General features: G+C 36.1%; 1 protein-coding gene across 3 annotated transcripts; it reads left to right on the plus strand.

Annotated features, from left to right (window-relative positions):
- The first annotated feature begins 290 nt into the window (after positions 1-290).
- On the plus strand, positions 291-22,341 carry LOC101895489 (ras-related protein Rab-5B). 3 transcript variants are annotated; one of them, XM_005185022.4, is made up of 5 exons: positions 291-496; positions 17,852-18,479; positions 18,553-18,673; positions 21,973-22,141; positions 22,222-22,341. In XM_005185022.4, exons 2-5 carry the CDS (start codon positions 18,211-18,213, stop codon positions 22,326-22,328), a joined length of 666 nt encoding a protein of 221 aa, XP_005185079.1. In that variant the 5' UTR covers positions 291-496; positions 17,852-18,210; the 3' UTR covers positions 22,329-22,341. The 3 variants fall into 3 exon arrangements, with proteins under 3 accessions (XP_005185079.1, XP_005185080.1, XP_058980712.1); XM_005185023.4 differs by lacking the exon at positions 291-496 and adding an exon at positions 990-1,148; XM_059124729.1 differs by lacking the exon at positions 291-496 and adding an exon at positions 5,151-5,312.
- The last annotated feature ends 2,688 nt before the right edge of the window (positions 22,342-25,029 follow it).

Consider the following 25,029-nt stretch of genomic DNA (forward strand, 5'->3'; position numbering starts at 1 on the left):
TCAAACAACGAATAGAGAGCGAATCAAGTGCAGTGGAAACGCCACATTAGCCCTGATTTTAATAAGGTGAGTTTACTTGCAGTAATACAAACAAACGATATAAATCGACGCACATTTCTTTATTCTTGGATGTTTTGAAACCGAGCATATGTGGGTGGAAACATATGTTCGCTAGTGTATACCTTACTTTATAAATAAAAAAGTTCCCCCTTATCGATTTGTAATTTCGATTTTCCTACTCACAATGACTACGTATCGATTAGTCCGAACTTGACTTACACATCCCTACGTCATACTCATACATCAAAATTGCAAGTTTTTTTGTAGGAGCCAAAAAAACAAGGAAAATTCCAGCAGAATTTTTTTACATCTGTGGAATATAACATATAATTTGTAATTGGCAATTGAATAATATAGAAAAAAAGTACCGCAAGTGATAAAGCAATAACAATTCTCTGAGAAGAAAAACAAACAAAGATTAATAAAACGCAAAAAGGTGAATAAATAAATTTTATGCATTATCATCACATAAGAAAAAGCAAACAGCAAGCAAAAAAAATTCGAGACAAGAGAAAGAAACATGGAAAAATTGTTCGTCGTGTTAAGATTTTTGTGAGAAAACAGGCGTAAAGCTAAACCCCATCGAGAGAAACCACCGTAGACTGGCAAGCAAATTAAATAAAAAAAAATAAATTTACCAAAAAAAAATAATTGTGAAACCACGTAAGGGATAATTAACAAGGAACTGGATGAGATGTTCTAAAACTCGTTTTCATATTTGTTAATTGCATTTAGTTGTAAATAAGTAAAAAAAACGTCTCAAGACGAATGAAAGTTTTTTTTTCTGTTTTTCTTTGGGTGCGTATATGTGAAAGAGACAACTGTAAAAGCTGAGGTGTTGATTAATGGAAAAAACAGTGCTGCCCAGTTTCCATTGTTTTGCAAGTGTCCGTCTTCTTTATTTGTGTTGTTGGTGGGTCAGTATTGTTTTTGATTTCGCTCTGATGGTTGGTAGATGAAACCAGAGAGAGAGGAAAAGTGCTTTGATTTTGTTATGTGAAAAATAAAAAATATTGATAGAAAAAAATCCAAACCCAAATCCCTTTATAAAGCTATAAATTCTTAAAAGAAATTGAGAAAAATGAAAGGTAAATTGAAAATACTGACAAGTGTTGTGGAAAAATCTAAGTTGGGGGCTTCCCAAGTGCTACCGTGCAATAATAAATATATCTAGAGTTTCTTTGTGTCTTGTGTGTTTGTATTTAATTCAATTTGTGACTTTGTACATTGGCCCAAGCTTTCGTGTAAACGACGTTGTAAATTATTTAGCAAATTGTCGTCATCGCAATATTATTTCTTTGTTCGTTTTGTTATGAGAAAAAATGACATTTTTTGTTTGTTATCGTCGTCGGTTTCCAGCCAGTACCAGGCAGTGGATTCATGTATATAGTATTTCTATAGTCTGATTGTCAGCCTGGTTGGTTGGCCCGTCGGTCGGTTCGTCGATGTGTATTGTTGCTGGTGCTGCTTATCTTTGCTGTTTCTTTTTTCATGCCAGCCTTCGTTTTCTCTATTGAATTTTTGTGATGTTATCTTCTCGTTTGTGCAGAATGGAAAAAATAATACAGATATACGAAAAAATGCTGCCAAATTCTTGCACTTGTTGCCGTTATACACTTTCATCACTTGTCACACATTTTTGTTATTATTTTCTTCTTGCGCTCTCAGCGACAGATTGTTCTCTCCCAAAAGGATGTTATCATACATCATCTATGCGTTTCTAAAAATGCATTTGAAAAAAAGTAGGTTAAAAAATATGGCACTGAGGAGTATGGATGCAATTGTTATCAAAGAATAAAAAAAAAATTAAAAATAGCAAACATGTTTCTTCGAATGTCATGAGGGGCGTTTATTGTTTGAAGGTTCAGCTGATAAAGAGGTAGTGGGATTAAGCATGTGTTTCAGAGAGCTTTTTTAGTAATGTTAATAATAATAAAAAACGACAATGGTAGGTAATTTAAGTAAAGTATTTGTATTATTTTAAATGGGACACAAACATAATTTTATATTAGGAACCTTTGATTTTAACCTAGATCTTGTTACTTTCACTGATAATTAGAACACCAGCCCGCGTTGTACACAATTTTTTTCTGGGAAATCCTTATTTCCCCCAATCATTTAATTGAAACCAACTGAACTGTCGGCAGTTAAGTATTTTTGGGCTTTATTCAGAACTTTCTTAGCCCCTTTTTAATGCGTTGGTGGCAAACTCTTCTAGGATTTTCAATTGATATTTTGTGTTTTAAGTCCAGAGGGGGCCTTATGCGTTATTCTTGTTGAAACTCAGTAAATCTGATATCATGTGAGTGAGAGAAGGGTGACTCTAGCATATTAAACTGTAAACATTGCTTTCGCAGTTCAATATCGTTGCTGTAACAAACTGTAGTAACGTCATAAGATAGGTACCTTTCTGGGACAGATTTTCCAAAATATCTGAAACACCATTTCCAGTGCCGCTTTAGTCTCTAATGATTCCACGGAGGAGTATTTATCGAACGTTCCCAATGTCACTCATTTCCCACACTGCCGACCTAGGGAAGACCATCCCAATATAAATAATTGCCTTTTCCTTTGTGTGTTTACTCCCAGGACATTGTCCCATGGACACAACCATTTGGCTGTACCAGTGCTCCGTTTAATAGATCTGAAATAATTGTAAGGAATCTGCCACTTATCAGCACCACTAAGTCTTCATTGATCACTATCAAACCCTGTCGTGTAGTATTGACTTAAATAAAGGGGTATCAAAAACCATTCTAGATACAAATCTTTCACCTCAGAACGTATACGCCAAAAGGCACATTGGTGACTCCAGTACCCCCTCTAAAATGGTTACTTTTCTGTAATGTTTTAATATATTTTACATGGAAAAGTTATTTTTTTTTTTGCTGATTTGCCCCTCAAAATGCATTTTTGTGTTCGTCCTCTTTACGCCGGTATAGGCATATAGCAAGTCATAAAAAACAAACAGGAACTAACTTTACAATTTGTCATGGCAGGCATTTTTTTCTAAAAACTCAATTTGCGCTTCCCATTTGAAGGTTGTTTCTTATCAAAACGTATCTGTTAAAATTTAAATTGTTTAATTGTTGAATGATAAATTACTTTATATAGTATTTCTTGAAGCATTTGCTCTTTGTCTATCAAATGTAAGTTTTTAAACTTGATTATTGCAACTAGGCATCTTTAGTGAATGACATTACCATGGGGTCTCTCTCCAAACCCACTCTCATTGGCATTAATGCGATTTACTATTTTTCTCTCTGAGATCAAATAATTTATTGTCTTGCCCTCTCTTTCCACATTGACTTGTGCAGTTAGGTGATTTCGCCTTTTTCCCTCTGTTTATTTTATGAATTATTCTTGTTACTTTTGCTTCATTTCAAGCTTAATTTTTATTTGTTATTTCTCCTTTTTTCGATTTCAAGTAGAACAAAATAGATGACGCATCGTTTTGACGTTTTCAACTAATAAAAATCAAACACAAAAACACCACAGCACTATGGGTTTTTTTACGTTTATTTTGGCATAAACTCTAATTTCAAAGCTATTGAATTGAAATTTGGTTTGTATGCGTTTTTTATGCTTCCAAGATGAGCTACCAATTTTCATATGATTTGGGGCACTATTTCATATAGCTGCTATATAGCCGATCTGACCGATTTGACCCAACTTTTTTGTTTATGAAGCTATTGAAGTGAAATTTGGTTTGTATTAATTTTTTATACCCCAAAGATGACTTACGAATTTTCATATGATTTGGGGCACTATTTCATATAGCTGCTATATAGCCGATTTGGCCGATTTGACCGATTTGACCCAACTTTTTTGTTTATGAAGCTATTGAAGTGAAATTTGGTTTGTATTCATTTTTTAAGACCCCCCCTCCAAGATGACTTACGAATTTTCATATGATTTGGGGCACTATTTCTTATGTAGCTGCTGTATAGCCGGTCTGGCCTATTTGACCCAACTTTTTTATTTATGAAGCTGTTGAAGTGAAATTTGATTTGTATTCATTTTTATGCCCCCAAGATGACCTACGAATTTTCATATGATTTGGGGCACTATTTCATGTAGCTGCTATATAGCCGATCTGGCCGATCGGCTATGATGATTTGGAGAAACATACTGCTCATTCATTACAATAATTATACTTTTGCTAAGCCATTTTGAATGTTTAGTTTTAAATCGCTCTAGTTTACGGATGCACTTTGGCAAATGCTTTTTTATATAATTAACAAAATCTTTCACTTGTTTTGATATCAAACGCATTTGGTCTTCATTTAAACTGATATTATTGATATTCTGTAACACATATTTCACAAGTGCATCTTCTGAGCGATTGTTGCTTCTCCAAATTTCAATAAGCGCTGCATGGACGAACACATGTTTATCTGCAAAACACGTGTTGGCACAAAATAGAACAAAAAAGGCTAGTTACTCATTAATTAACACACTTTTGTTAATAACTTGGCATTTATACCTTTTTGCAATGCTTTGCCATTCACAAGTTACACTCCACGGAATACAACTACAATTTATAGATTTTATATAAAGCTATACATAAACGAAACAATTCACAGTATTACAACAACAGACAATTATGACAAAAAGGGCACCTCGTCTTAATTTTACATACCTGCACTAACGTTTTCCATAATTACACATTTTATTTTTTTTCAATTTTGTCAAATCAGAAGCACTTTAACTTAGCTGATCTTTACCGCCAGTTGTACCAAAACAAAGTGACTTTCAAACAGCTGACTTTAAAAGCTCGCCAGCAAAAAAGGGTTGCCACCCGTATTGATATTAAACATTTTTTTTTCTAATATGGGTATCTACATTTAGGAAATCAGTTAAATTTCAAAATATGAAACCAAAAAAAAAATGACTTTATGCCAAAAAATCATGCTTTTTACCCATAGTGCACAGTGGGAAAGAACAAAGCAATAACAATAATAGGGGGAGAGCAGTAGCAGCAGTCGTAGTCGTGTATATGTTTTTATCAGCTGTTTTGTGTTTCTTCTTTAACTTTTAACACGCATTTAATAATTTCTTTCGCCAAAGTGACAAATACTGCTGCTGGTAGACACAGACAGACCATCAGCAGCCCAATTGTTCAAAAAAGAAGATAAAACCAGAAAAACAAGTGGATTTTCCTTTAAAACGTCACGATTTTTTCAAAACAAAGTGAAAGTTTGATTTTTTGTGTGGATGTTTTTTGCCCTCGGGTTGCCGTTGACTAGTGAGTGAGTGTGTGTCTGTGTCTCCCCGTGCCATATTTAAATTGGATATTGTGTGATGTTTTGTTATTGTTGTTTGCTGCTGTAGGTGGTGTAGTGAGTGGTTGCATTTGTTGTTTTTATAATAAATTAAAGCGGTATGTTAAATCCCCTTCTTCGTTATTTTGAAGTGGGGAGGCAATTAATGTTAAATATACTCCCGGTTGTTTTCCTTGTAGTTTGTGCCATAGTTGGAAACCACCAATGATGTTCCATTATGTGTCAAGTGCATTTTGAGTTCAGTTGCTTTTATTCCCCTCCAGATTCACTGCCTTTTAAACTTTAGCTGTAATTGTGCAATAGCAATTGTTGCTGTGTTGGTTTGTGTTTTGCCTTTTTATATTCCATTGTCTTTGCTGTTTTACGTGTTTTACTTTGCATTATTGATTTGCTAACTAAGTTAAGGTATCCGATTTCAAAATGCAATAGCTTAGAAAACAATGGAATTTTTTCAATTTCGGTACCGATTTGGGTTTCATTCCTTTTTTGTTCAGATATTTCCAATGGAAACTTGAACCCCGCATTAAGTTTGAAAACTAAAAATACTTTGAGTAATGTTTGTTTTTTCTCATTTCCTCTTATCTCAAGTTGTAGATGCTATTACTTTGCTTTCCCAATTGAGCTTTATTTTTTCTTCATGGATATCACATGACGTTCTACTGTTTACATTCTTATATATTTTCCCAGCAGAGTGTTAATCATGCATTGTAGCAGCATTTTTATAGAACGGGGGGAATACATATGTACATTTGTTTTACAGAATTTGTTCAAAATTGTAACTCTATCAATTGTCGTACTCATTTGATATTGCGTCTGAAAATGCTACAGGGCTGTCATTTTCATTTAATTTTTACTTTCATAAAAAGCCGTAAAATGGAACCACGCTGTTGAGTTATTTGAAACAATACCAAAATCAAAAGTGATTTTTTTGTTTAGACGTTTTGACTTTTTCTTAAATTTATCAACTGTCCCAATGTCTAGCATACGCAAAGTATTCATCCAAACCATCATACGGTAGATAAAACTCCCCAAACGAGGCTAGTCAAAAGCGCCTACACGATCTAAAGAGAAGATACGAGAGATCAAGAATCTTATCGTCAGCTCTGAATAGCATCTATACTTATGAAGCCACTAATGCCATTAATTACGTTGTGAATGCCGTATTCAGTTCACCCCTACCTAATGTTTTCGTTGAACTCTTGAAGACCTGCAACAACCTTAGAGATGGTTATCCAGCTACAGATCATAATATCGGTTTCGTTATGTCCTGCATCTCCTCAAAATCGTACTCGGTTCACTCGTCGGCTGCATTAATAAACCGACGTCTCAATTCGTACCTAATGCGTTCGTTAACTACGACTTCTCAATTCGTATTGGGCGCGAATTGATGAAGATCTGAGAAATGTTTGCTCAGACAATGACCAACAATGCTGGTCGACTCTTGTGTCCTGCAACAACCTTAGAGATGGTTATCCATTGACAAAACAGGTCAGTTTTGTTCCAAATGCGACATATCAATCCGTATTGGGCTCGAATCAATGAACATCTGGAAAATTTTTGCTCAGACAATGACGCCGGCAAAGGCAAACAATACCGGTCGCCTCTTGAGGTCTTCAACAATCTTAGAGATGGTTATCCAGCTTCCGATCATTAAAATCGGTTTGGGTATTACAACCCATGTCCGTCTTACATGTCAATCTAGGAATTTACCAGAACAGGTCATAACACTTGATCACACCACATTGTTCGAGAGTGTCCATCGAACAAACCTCGGCCAAGTTTTTAACATTAAAAAAATATTAATGTGGTGAAGGCCAGTTGTAAGTGGAATTCCTGAATTATAGGTCCAAGCCCCGTAGGAGGTGTGTTGTTATCCGAACTCTATCTTTCTGGAATTGCATGTCTTTCAGTCGACATAGCGATCGTTATGTATGCAGATGATCGTACCCTAATGACGTCTGGCCCTATCGTTTAGGTTACATTTTATTAAATCAATGGCCACACTTTTTACCACATGGACTTTGCTATTAAAAGAGTTACATTCGGCAGCATATTTTAATTGACAAACCAGCCATAGCTGAATCGCTGTATCTACTTTTAGCGCCAAATGTATCGATGCTATTCTTGGCCAGCGTTCAAACTGGAGCAGGAACATTGGGGAGCGTACGGAGCTTATGTATACAGTAACAAACGTGCAAAGAACTGCGTTCTTACTGACAGGCAGAGCCCTCAAGGACGCTCAATGCATTTGAATGTGATGCTAAGTTTTTAGCCAGTGGATCTTTTGACTCAGTTTTAAAAAGGATGGAAATCTGTGTTTTTTGTCATTCACAAATCTTGGACATATCAATATCCTAGGTGGTGGCAATAAAGCAACTATAGAAGTACTTGACAGGGATGCTTAGCCTGGTGAACCTCCTCTGGACGGGCTGACTATCTACACAGACGTTTCCAACATGGATAAAGGCACCGGTGCCCTAATCTAAATAAACTTAATGAACGTTTGGGCGTTTTTCAGTCAGAGATTTATGCATTCAATAAGTCAGCCGAAATTGGCACACCCCAGACTATTTATGTCGATAACCAAGCGGCCCTTAAATATATGTATTCAAGTGCCATCAAGTCGAGAAACATCTTCATTTGTGGAAAACCCTCTTGGAAATACTAGTCCTCATTGAAATTTGTTGGTCCCAGGATATATAAATATGCTTGGGAATGCAATGGGCAATAAGTAAGATCTGGGTAGTTCCAAGTTGACTGATCGGCCAATTGATGAGACTGTCAAAACGCCAATAAACTACTATACCATTTGTTTCAGGAAGGCCTTGACCAAGCACGTTGGCAAGTGATGATACTTGGAAACCAGTCCCAGGGTATATCATGCCATCTGGCCAACAATCTTGAAAAAAAGAACCTTTTCTCTCCCAACAATTTGTAGGTGAGATACAAGAATCGAGTTTGGCATATTGCCTGCCCACTGCAATATCAGATATCTCACCAAAAAATGCATTAAAAATAGTTGAAACTACTGTAGACTAGGTCTGAGGGTGAAGAAGGTTTCGATAAGATTGGACACTTCTATGTCCCTGGTTATTAGAAACCCTTGTTGTTAGAAACCCTACTTAGACATTATCATCTGAATTTTTGATAAAGGAATCTCCTTGCTAAGTAAACAACCTCGCTTAAAAAACCTCTTTAAAACTTTCTTTACAACTTCTTAATCTTGCATTCTATCTCTAATTCTTCTTCCTAGCATGAACACAGGACTTCGAGTAAAGTAGCATCCGGCTCCTAGCCATAAGTTTTAAAAAACTGGGTCTTCAAATATTCAGACACCTCTATTTAGTGTGCACATAAAGAGAGCTTGTTGAAATCTTATAATGCGGTATATCGGTATGTTGTTTGCTATTGTCTGCGAATACTACGCAGTAGATAAATGAAGAGACCACTCAGAACACAGCCAAGAACACTGCAAATGAGTGCATTTTTATGATGCCAGTCGAATATGTTGCTTTAGATGAATTGCCTACTTCGGCGTTTCCCTGAGATCATGGTAACCATAATATGGTTAATAGAACTAACTGCCCAGATGTGTCAGGAAAGATTTAATTGATCTAAGAGAAAGCTTCTGTCTAACAGTATGAAGCGCTAAATTAATCCACCATCAAATCCTGGAGTGCAGGATTGCTCTGGAAAAAGTATAGACCTTTATAAAGCTTTGCTGGGTTCCTGGTCACGGTAACATCTTTGGCAATGAATCTGCAGATGCATTGACAAGAAGTGGCTCCGAGTCAACTGTTCTAGAGATTGAAAACACGGTGAAGCCGCCCTTGTGCCACTTCTTCCATATAAAATACGTAATCAATTGTCTGCAAAATTTCAGCATAACAGGCAAAATGCAAGAGGCTGTATTGCTTCCAAAAATTTTTGACCGGTGATCTCCGAAAGAAGATCTTTATCACTCACTTCCAAGGCAAAATCTGACCTAAAACTTCTAGTAGGCTTAATCACAGGTCACTGTAATATTATGACCATGACTTCTAAGTGGGGGGTGACGATACTGACTATTGCAGGAAGAGATAGAAATTGCGAAACACTCTATTACTGTCCAACTCCTTTTAGACCCAGTTTAATTATTTTTGCCTTTGCATTACATCTCAAAAATGCATCCTTTGCAGAAAATATGCATCCACATGAAGCAAATGGTTATAGAGCTATATCAGATTATAGAGTTATTAAAAAAAGGCATGAAATAAACATTTATCAAATGATTGCTGCGGTCATTTACCGCCCACACACTGCGGCATAAAGCCCTCAGACGAATTAGCAATAAAAACCTCAAGCATTACCATCGCTGCTTTTACAAGCACACATACATTTCAAAAAATTTGTTAGTGATATGGTCATTTAAATTCCATTTATTATATGAGTAAATGCTAAACAAATGAAGCGGGAAAAGATATATGAAAAAACAGCGGTCAGCATATGCAATGACAAAATAGCCGCTTCTGCTGTCTAGGGCGGCTAACAGAATAAAAAAAACAACCACTCCCCTTTGCCACTTCACTTCGGGTACTACTCTGTATCAATTAGAGACAAGTGTTAATTTAATTGTTTGGAATACTATGGCGATGACAGCGGTAATGGAAGAGAGAAACTAACAAACAACAATAATAATACCCTCAATTCTGAGTTCTCTCTTTTTCACGCTTTCAGACCTCCGCTGCTTTTTCGTATGAACTTGAAAATGAATGAAATAAACATGAAAAGAGTTGTTGTTGTGAGTGCGATATCGAACGGAGAAATCGCAAAATAATTTTATTAACTGTAGGGGGAGGGCAAAGGGTGACGTGGGAGGAAGTAATTGTATTGTATTTTATTGCTTTGTGTATATTTTTCTTCCTTTTTTATTGTAGAGGCTTATTTATGGAGAATGAAGATTTTTCAGATGTATTATCCGCTTATTGTTTTAATTTGAGGTCTGGAGACACAAATATACTTTTTTTATTGTCCTTTGTTCTGTAGGGTCTATTATTACTGGAATAGTAGTTGAATTAATGGAAACATTCCATGAAAAATGGACCCATTAAGAAAACCTAATTTAAAGGAATTTTCGGACTTTGATCGAAAGTCCTGTTTTGCCGCTCTTAATTGAATTAATGACTTCATTCTTCATATGCTGTTGCAAAAAAATCTTCAGGAGTGAGTCGGGAGGCTTGGTAAGTCATTAAAAGTGTTATTATTATTATTTTTGTTGTAAAAGATGCAGTGTGTAATGCGGGCCTGTATCGCACGCTGGGCAGATGTTCCGCACATCTTCATCAATTCGCGCCCAATACGAATTGAGACGTCTGCACCATCCTGAACAACGTTCTTTCTGCTGAAATAGATTGGGATGGACTTCGATGATGGCATTCATACTATATGGCATTCATACTAGAGGCTGTATCTTATATTTCTGGGCCTCTCTTTCTCGATCATGCAGATACTACCTGACACGTCTGAGTGGGGGAGTTGTGTCTACCATATAATGGTTAGGGTGACTCACACGGTAACACCCAAGCAGTACAGCAACGAAATAATCAGAATTCTGCTGACGTAAGGGAACTAACTTCGTCTCTGCATGTATATGGTTACTGGAGGCATGAGGAGGCACTCTGTTGCAGTACTTAGGGCGGAATTCTGACAGGTCTGACTAATTTTTCATGGTGTTCTTGTAGGATCTCTTACTGCAGTATTCGTCCTAATTTATCTCTAAGCTGGCTCTGTTTCACACTCTAAGTTCAAAAAGGGGAAGGTACCTGTATGCTCAATAGCGATATAGAAGTTAGGTGAGTAGATTGACTGCGGCAATTCAAAATGTGCAGAGTGTCGTGTGGACCTGTGATGCTCCGCAGGTGTTCTGCGCATTGCTGCCAATTTGGATAAATACGAATTCAGTAGGCTAAAAGGTCTAAATCTAGGTTGAGGCAACTCTCTTCCTTCAGCTGCAAATAGAGGCGGATGGTCTCCGAGGATGGTATACAATCTTGGTATTCCTCCATAACTTTTGTGACTGTTTCAGAGTGTGAATACTATTCAGTCCTGCTTGATAGGTCTGTTGATCTACACCTTCCTTTCTTCAGATTTTGTCTTTCCTTACATGCTGAAGCGGGGTTTACCTATAGGTCAGATGGAGATTGGGATGGTTATGTTTGTAAGAAGCAAACAAGAATTGAATGTTTGTAAGAAACAAGCAAGAATTGAATGTTTGTAAGAAACACACAAGAATTGAACCGAAAACATTTTATGAGGCTGTCGAACTAGAAAGCAATTGTCATGAGGGGGTGTAGTGTGCTGATCTGCATCGCATGCGTTCACATAAATTCGCGCCCAATACGAATTGAGACTACTTCATCCCCCTAAACACTGGAATAAATAGGGGCTGGACCCCGAAGACGGTATTCATACTTGGGTGACTGCATCAGTATGAATGATACTCCAGCCTGCCTGATAGACCCTCTTGATCTATAACGTTGAACTTCATTCTCAAGAATTTTTGCAACGAAAGCAGGCGAACTGTACATTCAGTTGCATTTTGAAATCCGCAAATTTTCATATTCCTCGACAAGTTCTGTGAGATAAGAGTTTGATCTAACACATATGTCATTATCGATTGGGCCCGGTAGGAACGTATAAGGCATAAAGGCATTTCGAAACGATTTCGGGGATTCACCTAACCAAAAAATTAGTTTCATGGAGCTGTTTACTGTCCAATCGATGCAGAACAGAAGGAAATTGTTCAAAAACTTTGAAAAGATATATCTGTCATAAGTATTTCCTCTATCTCCGCACATTTTCCAATATCCCCTACAAATGTATCGAAACTTTTCGGAAGGGAAACAATGGATATATGATCGAGTTTCTAAAGTAGCAAAGGGATTGGGGACGAATGAATGAGTGCCAGAACGAATTCTTTTAAAAACCTGGATTCTCTCTAAACTAAATGTTCTATGAAAAATGAAACTGCTTAAAGTTACATACATACGTAGGGGATCTACTTACTTAAACGGTCCTACACAATAAATCTATTCGGACCACCTGCATGTTACTAAAGAAGACGTTTCAATCATTTTTTAATGAAACAAAACTTTTTTCTTTGTTGTGTATCTCATTACTGTTCTTGTTTTGCATTTCTTTTACATAAAGAATAATTCCGCTGATTATAAAAAAAATATTTGAATTTTTTATTTACGTTCCAATTAGTATCATTCACTGTGTGTGTATCACTGTGTTTGTTTACCAAGTAATATACGACTTTAAAATATAGAAGAGACAGTAGGGAAACGATTGGTGAGAAAACGTGTTGCTTTGTGAGGTTAAACCTATAAAGAATACAACGTATTTTTTATGATCGTTTCTTGATTTGCACGTCAGAGAAGATTTAATTTTTATACCCGACAACAGATAGTAGTAAGGGTATTATGTCTTTGTGCATGGAGAAGGAAGTGATATAGACCCTTTAACTTTTTAAGATCTTCAAAGAATCACTCTCTCAGTCAATTTATGCATATCAATCCGTCTATCAAAATGCAGCTCACATTTATTCTTCGATTGAGATGTATCTTTCCAAACAATATTTGTTTGGCTCAAGGACGCATCCTATTGAAATTGGTGATAATCGGATCAGAGTTAGATATAGCTCCCATATATCTTCAACCGATTTTGGGGTTAATTGTGCACCAAATTGCCAATATCTGTCCAAAAGTCCGAAATTTTGGTACATCCGACCGAATTCAGTCTAGAAGCAAGTTCATCGAATTCGGAGAAAATCGGTTCAGATATATCTATAGCTCTAATTTATATGTTTCATCCGATTTGGTGTTTAAGTCCCTCATATTCGTAATATTCATTCGACAACAATAATATTTGGTTCCAGATATTATATGGAGCTCGGAAATACCTTTGCCAAATTTTATCGAGATCGACTAATATTTGGATATAGCTCCCATATATATCCTTAATCCGATTTCAGGTTTATTATGCAAATAATGGCTAATATCTGCCTAAATAGAGTGAATTTCGGAACGTACGTTTTTATTTTGTGGAACTCGGCTCCGATATATATTTTTTAATACAATCCTTCTCGAAGTGATATCATGCACTCTATGGCAATGTTAATTGGTATAAAAGATTAAAAACTCGATTCAGAATTGGATATGGATATCGTTTTAGATCTAAAACCAAACTATAACTGCTCTAAAGCCAAATGTTGATAGGTGGTATGATCTACTTTAAATAAATACTTTTGTTACGGGAGCTCTACTAAATATGGATAGTGGTGAAGGATATCACATAGTCGGCCCGTCCAACTTTTGACTTTTTCTTACTGGTTTCTACCTAAGATATTCCGGCGCGAAAAGTTACATTCACTTCCGTAGTCTTTGCTTTAAACTGAGCCTGAAAATCCAATGCCTGGATGTTTAGCATAACCATTGAAGTTTTGCATATGTTAAACCAATAAACCGTCCGCAAAATATGCAAGGGGGTATAACTATTCTTTGTGATAACCATGAGTGCATTAACCAAACTATTGGATGAGATTCAATTATAATAATGTATAACGTGTAACTATGCCTGAGTTAATTGTATGACTACATTTTCATAATTATATTAACCTCTTTATTTCTGTATACCCTAGGATACGTTGTGTGTGTGTGTGTATTATTACGAATCCAGGAATAAAGACTTTGAGAAAATAATAGACTTGTTCTTTTGCAGAATATCAACAGGATGTAAAAGTTCATCTCATGAATTTTTGACCTTCATGTTTGGACTAAGGCCATGCGTGGACTATTGCATAATGAAATAGTAATTAATGTGATTTCAACTCACATGGTCGGATTGAATATAAAAAGGGAAAAGTTGTTGCTCCGTATGCGGGTGAAGCATTTGCAACATCTCGAAATATTACTTGAAGAACCCAAAAAGTATATATATTAGCTCTCAGATTGCAGTTTGGGCTATAGCTAAATTTTAGGTGTGCTTGATTCTATGAATGGAATTGAAACAAAAAATCCTCCATATTTAAAGCCAAAGGAAATACTTGGTGGTGGTCATTCGCCCCTTTATTGATAATGGATTTTATTTTTGTAACATAAACAATTTAAAAACGCCCCTTAGTCAAACAGAACAGAGCATAACTTGTGATAACAAATTTTTCGTTTGTTCATGGTTACAAAAAATAACAACGAAATCCGTTCGACCCTCATGGCTCAAGGTTACTTTATCAGTCTTTGGTCAATATTTCGTCTAAACTTCCAATGTCTGAAATCAGTTATGGTCAATATCATAACAGACTGACATCATGATTTTGAATACCTTCGATTCGATTTCCCCGTTTACACTGCAAACACTTATGATTCATCCATAATATCTAGAAACAACAACAATCATACAAAAATAGTCCACAAAATGGATTTAGACTAGAAATGTACAAAATAATCACTAATGCCGCAAAACAAAAAAATGATAGATAAGATTGCAGGTCGACCGGCAAGTCACAAACATGACACAAACAACATACTATGTGAAATCTTAACACAAAACAAAACTAATGACGCAGCTTTGATACAACTGACAACAGACACTTGTGTTTGAAGCAAAAATTCCAGCAAAAAGCTTTTTCAATGTCTGCGAAGCTCAGGAGGTGGAGGAGAAAGTTGAGACTTGAAGCCCAGCCTCAAATGTAAATACGTTTAAGATTTTAATGTAAAAACAAAGCAACAGATTGCTGAGCGGAGCTTTTATTTATTCTTGTGACCTGATTCCCAGATTGGTTGACTTGCATTGTTTCTAGCTTGTTAATTTTAATGAGTTAAGAAGTAAAATGTTGTGGTTTTTTGTTTTTTATGGCATGATCGAGTGTGTCTGATATCATGTAATTCACCTGATCTAGCCATTATAATCCCTTTTTCTACTTTAAACCTCATACTTATGTAGTTTTCGATGGAGTCCGAAATACTTTTCCACATACAAATGTGTACAACATCTTTTTTTGACCTTCCTCCTCCTCCTTTCTTCCTTATCTTTGAGAGAAGAGGAATATATTTTCTTATCGTTTTTTTATTCACTTTTATGGTATCAGTTGACCTTAAGGGTTACTTATAGTTAGCCGTTGCCGATAGGACGCCTCTATTGGAGTACGGGAAGATATACTCCTTTGAGATAATAAAATGGTCACTGTGGCAATTCTAATCCACTTTGACGAGGTCAACCAATTAGGTGTTTATTGAGTCGGCAGCTGCAGATATATCGTCCTTAGCAAGGTTGGATACTAAAATGTGATAGGTAATTATTTTTCCATGATTCCATGATTTTTTCGATCTCCATGTTTCATCTAAGGCCTTGTACTAAGCGAAGAGTTTTCCTCCTATCGTTTTTGGGCAGATATCTCCCAGTTGCATTGTGAAATTGTAATTAAGGTGATTTCAATTGTCATGGCCAGATTGGATATGTTTATAAAATAAGTTGTAGTTGTTTTCATGGCAAAATTCTATCGCGAGGTCCGTCATGCCCATCTGTTAAAATAACGATTACAGAATTTGGAGCAGACATTGAAATTTGATAATGGTATCTCCTGCTTCTATTGTTATTAATGTTTCTTCCCCCAATTTTTAACCAAATCACTTGTAATTTCACATTTGGGGTTTTCAGAGGGTAAATTTTCTTCTCCAAAACAGAATAATGGATTTTTTTAGGTTGCGCAGCTACGCGGGTTTCGGCATCTGCTTCACTCGGGTACTTTTGGTCCATTGTGTTTATCCTAGGAATAATATCCTAAGAATGGTGATAAGAAAGGAAAGAAATATAGGAGCGAAAAAAGAAGAAAGGGGTTGCAGTGATAGTATTAATGCATCATCTCTTGGCTAGGCAAACCACCAAGGAGATGCTTTTAGCAAATCTGTAGAAGACTAGGAGAACGTTAGGGTTTCTAGCTCCCACCTACTAAATGGCATATGTTTCCTGTTTGATTACATGGGACATCTGCAAATCAGGTGTTCAATCGTCCGTACCTCGTCTTTATTTCCAGTAGTCAGCAGGATCATTGTTATCCCATTTTGAGGTCAGGTATCTGATAATGCAGCGGGCAGGCAATATGCCTACCGCGATTCTTAGACCTGACCATCTTTTACTAGCTTCTTCAATGAGAGCCTTTTGAAGCAGCATAATAGTCGATGGTTTGAGTTAATTCATCAGCCATTTCATTCCTGGATTAACTGGATCCCCACGTTGTTGAAATCACCTCCCCCCGCCCCTTTATATCAAAGAAAACTGCTAATGTTAAGTAAGGAGACCTTTAATGTGCCATTTTTTTGTATATGAACTTTAAATTGGACGAATTTTCAGGTCTGGTAACCTGTTTAAGTTCTTAATGAGGAAGGAAACCCTTAGAAAGGAAACCTTTTGAATTCTCTGTTGCATTGTGAAATGTTGGATGGAGCCTTCAAGTCACATGAATGCAATGGAATATTTTAAGAAAAGAATTTCGAGCTTCTTTGAAGCTATATTCATTATCAGCGTAAAATTCTACTGACAATTTAGCCACAGTTTACAGCCTGAACCTGCAATCAAATCATCTGCAAATTGATATTTCGGATCTTTCTCGCGAAAATATTCCATATAGGTATGGCCCCGAATTACGAAACTTTTAAATGTTCAGGATTAGGTGGATAGTCGATTTGGTTATAACTCAAGTTTTCACATGGTGGAGGCTTTAAAATTTTCGGTCCGGACGAATATAATGATATTTTAACTTCTTTTTAAGGCAGCATCAATTTGTGGAAGGATGTGGTGGGGTTAAATAGATGTTTTCTCACGCTCATTTTACGGTACGGCATTGTATTTGAAGAGTTCGAATATCCCGGTTGGAATACAATGCTTTCAACTCACTTTTGCGGGTTTGGAGGCAGGTTGTAGCTCTTTAAAAGCTGAGTCGTCAGCGGAGGGGCCGGCAAAGGACTTTTTCCTAAATTGGAAGTGATGAGGAAAAATTTAACATTTCTTCATAATCTTCGACAAAGAAAATTGTTTATACTTTGAGTCAGCAGAGGTAATCTTATGGTCTCGCTGCTTTTGGGCGTTTGGTATTTTGATAAGACCAGTTGTAGCTCTCTAAAGAACGGAATTGTCAGCGGTTGCCGATAGATTGCTTTTTTCCAAGGCTGGATACATTAATGGAAGAAGATGCTGAAGAAAAATTGAACTTCTGATTTCGACCACAAACGGCTATTGGCAACAAGTTTTTTTGGTAAAATGACCAACGAAGTTTTGGAGCAGAAATAATAAAAATTCGGTTGAAACTAGAAAAAGTGAAGAAATGTTTTATCTCCACTTCTAAACCCAAATCTAGGAATGTTTTTATTGTCATTTTTCTCTTGTCATTTTATATACTTAATACAAAGCAGATATCATAAAATATTTAAAGTTTATTATTCCAATCTAATTGTTCTTTTTCTTACTTTCAGATTATTCATCAGTTATATTATAACAAAGAAAGTGTGATTAACCGTCCTTCAAGGAATACTTACCACACCAGCATTAATTCATTACATTCGCATACTCTCTTCTTTTTATATATATTTCCAATTAAATAAACTCTTCGTTTTTTGAAACAAGTATTTGTTTCGATTTCTTCTATTTCCTGACTTCTACTATCTCACTGTCTGTGCATCGACGACGTGGTAATACATAAGTTAATAAAAAAACCAAAAAAAGTGGTAAAGTAATTTTTTTGTTCCAATCTAACGGCAAGCATAAGACGTTAGATAGTTAAGCAGTAAATCTCCCCAAAAAACAACAACACAACAAATTTCATAAACAAACAATGGCAACAACACCACGTTCTGGCGGCTCTGCTGGTGGCGGTACAGCTCAACGTCCAAACGGTACATCGCAAAGTAAATCATGCCAATTCAAATTGGTATTACTGGGCGAATCGGCTGTTGGCAAATCATCGTTGGTGTTACGTTTTGTTAAGGGACAATTTCATGAATATCAGGAGAGTACGATAGGAGCGGCATTCCTAACACAGACCATCTGTATAGAAGATACAGTGGTGAAATTTGAAATTTGGGATACTGCAGGACAAGAAAGGTGGGTATTTTGCATTAAAATCTCTTGCAATGTGGCTAATTGTGTGCTTTTGTTTTTTTTTTTTCAATTACAGATACCACAGCTTAGCTCCCATGTATTACAGAGGTGCGCAGGCCGCTATTGTTGTATATGATATACAAAATCAAGACAGTTTTCAACGTGCAAAAACCTGGGTTAAGGAACTGCATAAACAAGTGAGTACAAAAACATGCATTTGGTATTATTTTCCCAATTCATTGGAATTGTTCACTTCCACCCCTCATAACAATTCCCCGTTTGATGTCTGAAAAATGGGGGCCATAACAACAAACAAAACAACAAATCGCATTGTGTTTATTAGATTATCGTCTTGTGCCGACACTGATTACTGTGTTTGCTTTTCTTCCTATTCCTGTTATTGTTATTATTATTATTATTCACCACCATTGCTGCAGCTTATTAAATTTATCAGTTATTTTAACAGAATTTTTTGTTGCCTTTGTTTCTTGTCGACTGCAATCATAAAGTTCATTGATTCCATTATTAAATGCGCAGAATTTTGATATTTTAATTGAATTTTGTTTTTCGGCGAGACTGCGTTTTTTTATTTTCAAATGAAAGGCATTCCTCTGTGCAGTGGTCATGTTACGACACATTGTATGGAAAAGTTTTTAGGGGGAGTATTGTGAAGAGTAATCGTGATCAAATGTAAAGAAATCAAAAAAAAAAAAAAAATGTTTGTGTGAGGTATTGTGAACAGAATCGATATATTGTAATTATTGGAACGTGGTGTATTAACCGCATATCGCATCTGGAAATCATAAATGCGAATCGTTTGCAACACTTCGAAATAAAACAAGGAAAGCCTTGAAAATTGAACATATTGCGTCGCTTTAAGGTATAGTCTTTCGGTATTTTGAAGGATTCTGTCTGAATGTCTAACCAAATCATTCGATATTCTGGGATTTCAGAGGTTAGATCTACACCTACAAAAAAAATTACTTTTTGAATAGTGATTCACTTATAACGATACCTCCTGATTTTCTGTATATGGAGGGGTTTAGTCTATTATTAGTAGGTATGGATACTTTACGAAGGCAAGATGTAGCTCTCTAAGAACCGTCAGCGGATACCGACCACTTATTTAAGCCAGGAAGGAAAAAGAGGAAAACATTTAACATTTCTTCATTATCTTCGACAACGATAATTTTAGAATAAAAATTCCTGGGATGGTAATTTCGTGCCATTTGAAAGGACATATGACTTTTTTCGTGGCAAGTAATTAAAGGAAAAATTGAATTTAATTGGTATGACTCGATAGATTTCAACTCACTTATTCGGGGTTGGGTATTTTACCGAGGCAATTTGTAGCTCTTTAAAAGCTGAGTCGTCCCTGGATGGCATTAGACGCAAGAGAAATTTTTACTTCTTTAGCGTTATTTTGTTTTGTTGTCTAAAATAGTCAGACCTAATCCCATTGTTCCTTTTATTCATTTTGCATTCAGTTTTTTTTCTTATTTCGGGTTAACATAGCCTTCAGTAGTAAGGATTAGGTCAGATATCTGATACAGCCAATCAATATGACTGGATTCCAAGTGTCGTCTCCTATAAGCCTCTTCGATGAGAGACTTTTTAAAAAAGCTGACCAAACTTATAGTTGGTTTGACAGTCTCATCAATGGGGTAGACCAGTCGACTTGGATTCATCAGCCATTTTATACCCCAATATGTTGCTATCTCCGGTAGCCCAAGAAAGCTTAATGAATTCACGTACATCAAGGAGGGTTTTCTTGAAATCAAGAATAGGTCTTGATTTAGTAACACTTGACTTCATAGATTTAAGAAACGAATCACTATCGAGATATATTTACTGGTCCTGTTATGCTATTGCAAAGTTCTCTTACCACTTCAGTAGGCTTTTTGAAAAACTCTGCAACAATCATTAAGTTTAAACGCTCGTAGAATTGGATTAGGGCAGAATACACCAGCCCGGTGGCTTTATCCTACTTGGTAAATGCCCAAATCGTCCAGAGGAGATTCACCACTGTGGATATCGTCCCACGTCCTAAAATCCCACTTCCAAATTTTTACAACAGTTCGACTGCCTTTCTGATGGCTTAAATGCACAATTGCACAATGACCTCAAGCCGAATTTATGATCCAACCACATTTATAGCCATGGGTTGTAAAGAGCTACTTTAAAATTCTGGTACATCTTAACCGACTTTTAAATAGCTTAAAAGGGTTATTGATATAAGGGCAACATATGTACCAGTACTACAGAAGAGATTCTTCTAATCCCAGTCCTTCAAAATAGTATAGGTCCTTCCTGGCTGCCTGGTCGGTGAAATCATTTTCTCAATGAAAATATACAATTTTATAGATTTTTGTGAAGAACTTTCATCTCCTTATGTAGATGGTACATAACTTTCGTAAAACGCTGGATCTGTCACTCCAGATCGTGTTGGTGCATTCCCATACGTCTGGCTAGGGGAGTCCTATTCATACTAAACTTGCTTGAATGACTCCTACAATAACATCTAAGTAGGTACTAAAAAATCCATGCTTTTATATTGGAAAGAGCTTTTGTATTCTCTTGGGGATGGGTCACTGTTGTCATGGAAAATCACCCGGGTACAGTTCTCAGGATGGCATTCTGAAGGAACTGAATAATTTTTAGCTTCGTAGCTTCGGAACCCAGTCTTCTCTGTAAATTATACATATTTGTTGTAATAGCACGTTTGGAATCACAAGCACTTTCTTGTGAAAAAAAAATCGGTCGGTACAGCTATCCTGAGTTGACAATCGGGTTGTCGTGGAAATTATAATGATTTCTGATGTCATCATTAACAGGTTCACCATCAGCCAAAATATTTGGACTCAATGTAGAGAGCAGGTCTTGTCTTACAGCCCTGACACTTGCAGCCCCAATTTACTCCTCGCTGCTATGAATCGGACTTAAAGATCTAAATTGTGGTCAGATATCAAGTCGGACCCTTACTCATCTAAAGCTGTTGTATCAGCTGCTTTCTAAGCATAAAACTATTCCGATAGAGTTCCAGAAAGGTTGAAGAGCAATAAGACATTTTTGCTTTTCCAAGAGAAATTGTTTAAAATAAGTCCTCCTTTCGCAAAATGGTGAAAAATTTGTCAGTGTTTCTATCAGTAAAACAGCTCAAAAAGGGGAAACAAAAAATTTAGAGAAAACCGCAGTAAGTTCATTGGATTAAAAGGAGTAACGGAATTCAATTGTTCCAAGCCTATAAAGGTTTCCAAAACACCAGTTTTTAAAATACTAATGTCTAAGGATCTTCCTGGACTATGTTAATCTCAGAGTTGTTCTAGAGTTTTCATTGATAAAGGTTGATTTAGAGTATCTTGTAGCAAACTTGGATAATTATCGTCCTATAGGTGTTTCATCACATCCTTTTCTCTTAGTCATCAAACTCTGCCATTGTTTTTTTTATCTTTTTCGCATTTAAAATCATTTAATATTTCTTGGTTTTTATTTTCAGGCCTCTCCTAACATTGTTATTGCCTTGGCTGGTAATAAAGCAGATCTTTCAAATATCCGTGTTGTAGAATATGAGGAAGCTAAACAGTATGCTGAAGAAAATGGTTTGTTATTCATGGAGACATCAGCAAAAACCGGCATGAATGTGAATGACATTTTCATGGCAATTGGTAAGTTGTGAATATTAAAGAAAACACAGTTGAATATCATTTCGACAATTAATTTTCCATTTGTGTTTGCCCCCTTCTAGCCAAGAAATTACCTAAAAACGATGGAGCTAATAATCAAGGAGCGGGTGCCGGTAGAAGGCTAAATGAAAATGAAAACAACCGACAGACGACCAATTGCTGCAAGTGATGTCTTTTTGTAGGTATGTCAGACTACTTTATTGTATCTACCGCAAATATTTGTATTAAATATTTCCTTTTATGTCTTATTTTACAGAAAATAAAATTTCCAACGAGAGATTTGAAAAATTTATTATTATGCTGATAATTATAAATAAACAAATATTTAAAATTTAAATTTAATTAAAAAAGAATGGAAAAAAGTAAGGCAAGAAAACAAAACAAAAAACCCAAAATCCATTTAAACAAAACAGAAAAAACAAAATCATAATGATGCGATGAATATATGAGCAAAATTAAGGAAACCGATTAAGAACACTAAAACAACAACAACAACAGCAACATCAAACAGACAGAACAACATCAAGAACATACGTTATACTACACAAGAACAACCGACAAAAACAACAACAAAATCCCTCTTCTCTATATAACAGAAGAAAGGAAAGAAACGATAATAATAATATTAAATATAATTTAAACAAACAGAACATAAAATTTAAATCAACCAACAACTACAACAAACACATTATGAGTAAAAACCAGAAAATTATGATAAATAATTACCATAACTCTTTAATAGAAAATAAAGTCACTTTACGAAAAACCGAAAAAAAATCTAATGTTGTGAATTTTTGGGGGGGAGGGCCAATGTCAGGTTGTTTAGAACAGGAAGTAATTGTGTAGAAAATTGTGTAGAAAATTGTACAAAAATACGGTCGGAATTTCCAAGCAGTTGAATCGAGTGAAACGATAACAATTCGTAAGGTACACAAAAAAATCAATGTATCGTAGAATATTATAAAAAATCGAATGAATTCCGACAAATAATTTTAATGTTTTTGCACTCAGGGTCAGAAGATAAAACAGTGTGACCGTCATTGTACACATGTGTCCTTGTTCAGTACGATGCAAATCTAATGTTGTGCATTTTTTGTGGTGGCCGAATGGCAGGTTTAGTGCAGGAAGTAGTTCTGTAGAAAACTATAAAAATACAGCGGGAATTTTCAACCAGTTGAATCAAGTGAAACGATAACATTTTGTACGGTACACCAAACAATTAGAAATATCATAGAATATTATGAAACCATAGAATGAACTCCGAGAAATCATTTTAAAGTTCAAGCACTCAGAAGATAAAACAGCATGAGTGGGACCGCCATTGTACAAATGTGGTCTTGTTTAATACGATGCAGTACCACAAGGGGTCAAACCCAACATCCATACTAGACCAAAAGGACTAGAAGCACCTGACAGCAGTGGTACTACAGTATTGCCAGCGGTAAGACATCCTAACCAAGACTACTATCAGTTGGACTTCAAGCAGCCCAAAACGGGTCACTCAACGAAAACAGTAAACAGCGAATAACACTCACACAAACACAAGTTTTAACTAGCTGTATTTCTGGTCCGTCTTTACAATAGATCCATTGGGATTGCAGCAACCGGTCTAACAACATAATACAGGGCCCGTCACACATTTTTTTAAAGTACTATAAAAATTAAACTGCTGAATATTTTCTTAAATTTCTTTTTATATTTGTCCTTACGATTAATAATGGAAAATAATTTCAATCAATCAACTATCGGTCCAATTTTTAAGCACTTTATGAACTAAGAACCGTCTATTACTTGTGGCTTGTCGGCGTAACACTTTGATGGCACCCCCGCAAGTAATAGTCCAAGCGTGTTGAATCGCACCTCAGAAGTGGCTCAGCGGCTGATAATGCGATCTATAAAAGCAGGGGGGCAAACATTGAGAGTAGCTTCGGCTGTGTGGCATGTTGCGCCGTCTTGTACAAACCAAATGTTGTCCTCTTCAATTTTTGTGAACAAAAAATCGTTCTACATGGTTATCGAAGAAAAAATGGCCTGATGTTAACTTGGGCCAAATTCCTCACCTAGACCCCATAAATTATATATATTCATAATCAGCATAAAATTCTAAGTCGATTTTACGATGTCCGTCGGTCTGTCGTCCGTCTGTTGAAATCACGATACAGCCCACATTATTTGACGTAGAGCGCCAAAATTTAGCAGAGCAATTTGTATTGTGTCTAGGATGGTTGGTATTGAAAATGAGATATATCGGTCCACGTTCTGGTACAGTCCCCATACCTCCCGATATTCGGTATTTTGATGATTTATGCCACATTTTTTCACGGATTTGTCTGAAAATTGGTATTTGTAGGTCACAATGGGTTCTAGCTCCTTTGGCGAAACATTGTATGTATAGGACCACGTTTTGATATAGTCCCCATATAACAGTACCTCCCAACATTCGGTATTTTGATGATTTTTGACACATTTTTTCAAGAATTTCTCTGAAAGTTGGTAGTTGTAGATCATAATGGGTCCTAATTCGTGTGGCGAGTCATTGTAATAGGTCCACGTTTTGGTATAGTCCCCATATAACGGTACCTTCTCGATATTCGGTAATTTGATGATTTTCGACACATTTTTTCACGGATTTGTCTGAAAATTGGTATTTGTAGGTCATAATGGGTTCTAGCTCCTTTGGCGAAACATTGTATGTGTAGGTCCACGATTTTGTATAGGCCCAATATACGGTACCGATTTTCGGCTTTTTAATGGTTTTTGCCACATTTCTCCTAATGTTTACTTTACCCTAATGTGGAAAGTATTAAAAGTTTGGCCCGGCCGAACTTAATGTTTTTTTACTTGTTAAATTATGCATATGGGTTTTTTCT

Source organism: Musca domestica, unplaced genomic scaffold (assembly GCF_030504385.1).
Source record: "Musca domestica strain aabys unplaced genomic scaffold, Musca_domestica.polishedcontigs.V.1.1 3, whole genome shotgun sequence".
Lineage (NCBI taxonomy): Eukaryota > Metazoa > Arthropoda > Insecta > Diptera > Muscidae > Musca > Musca domestica.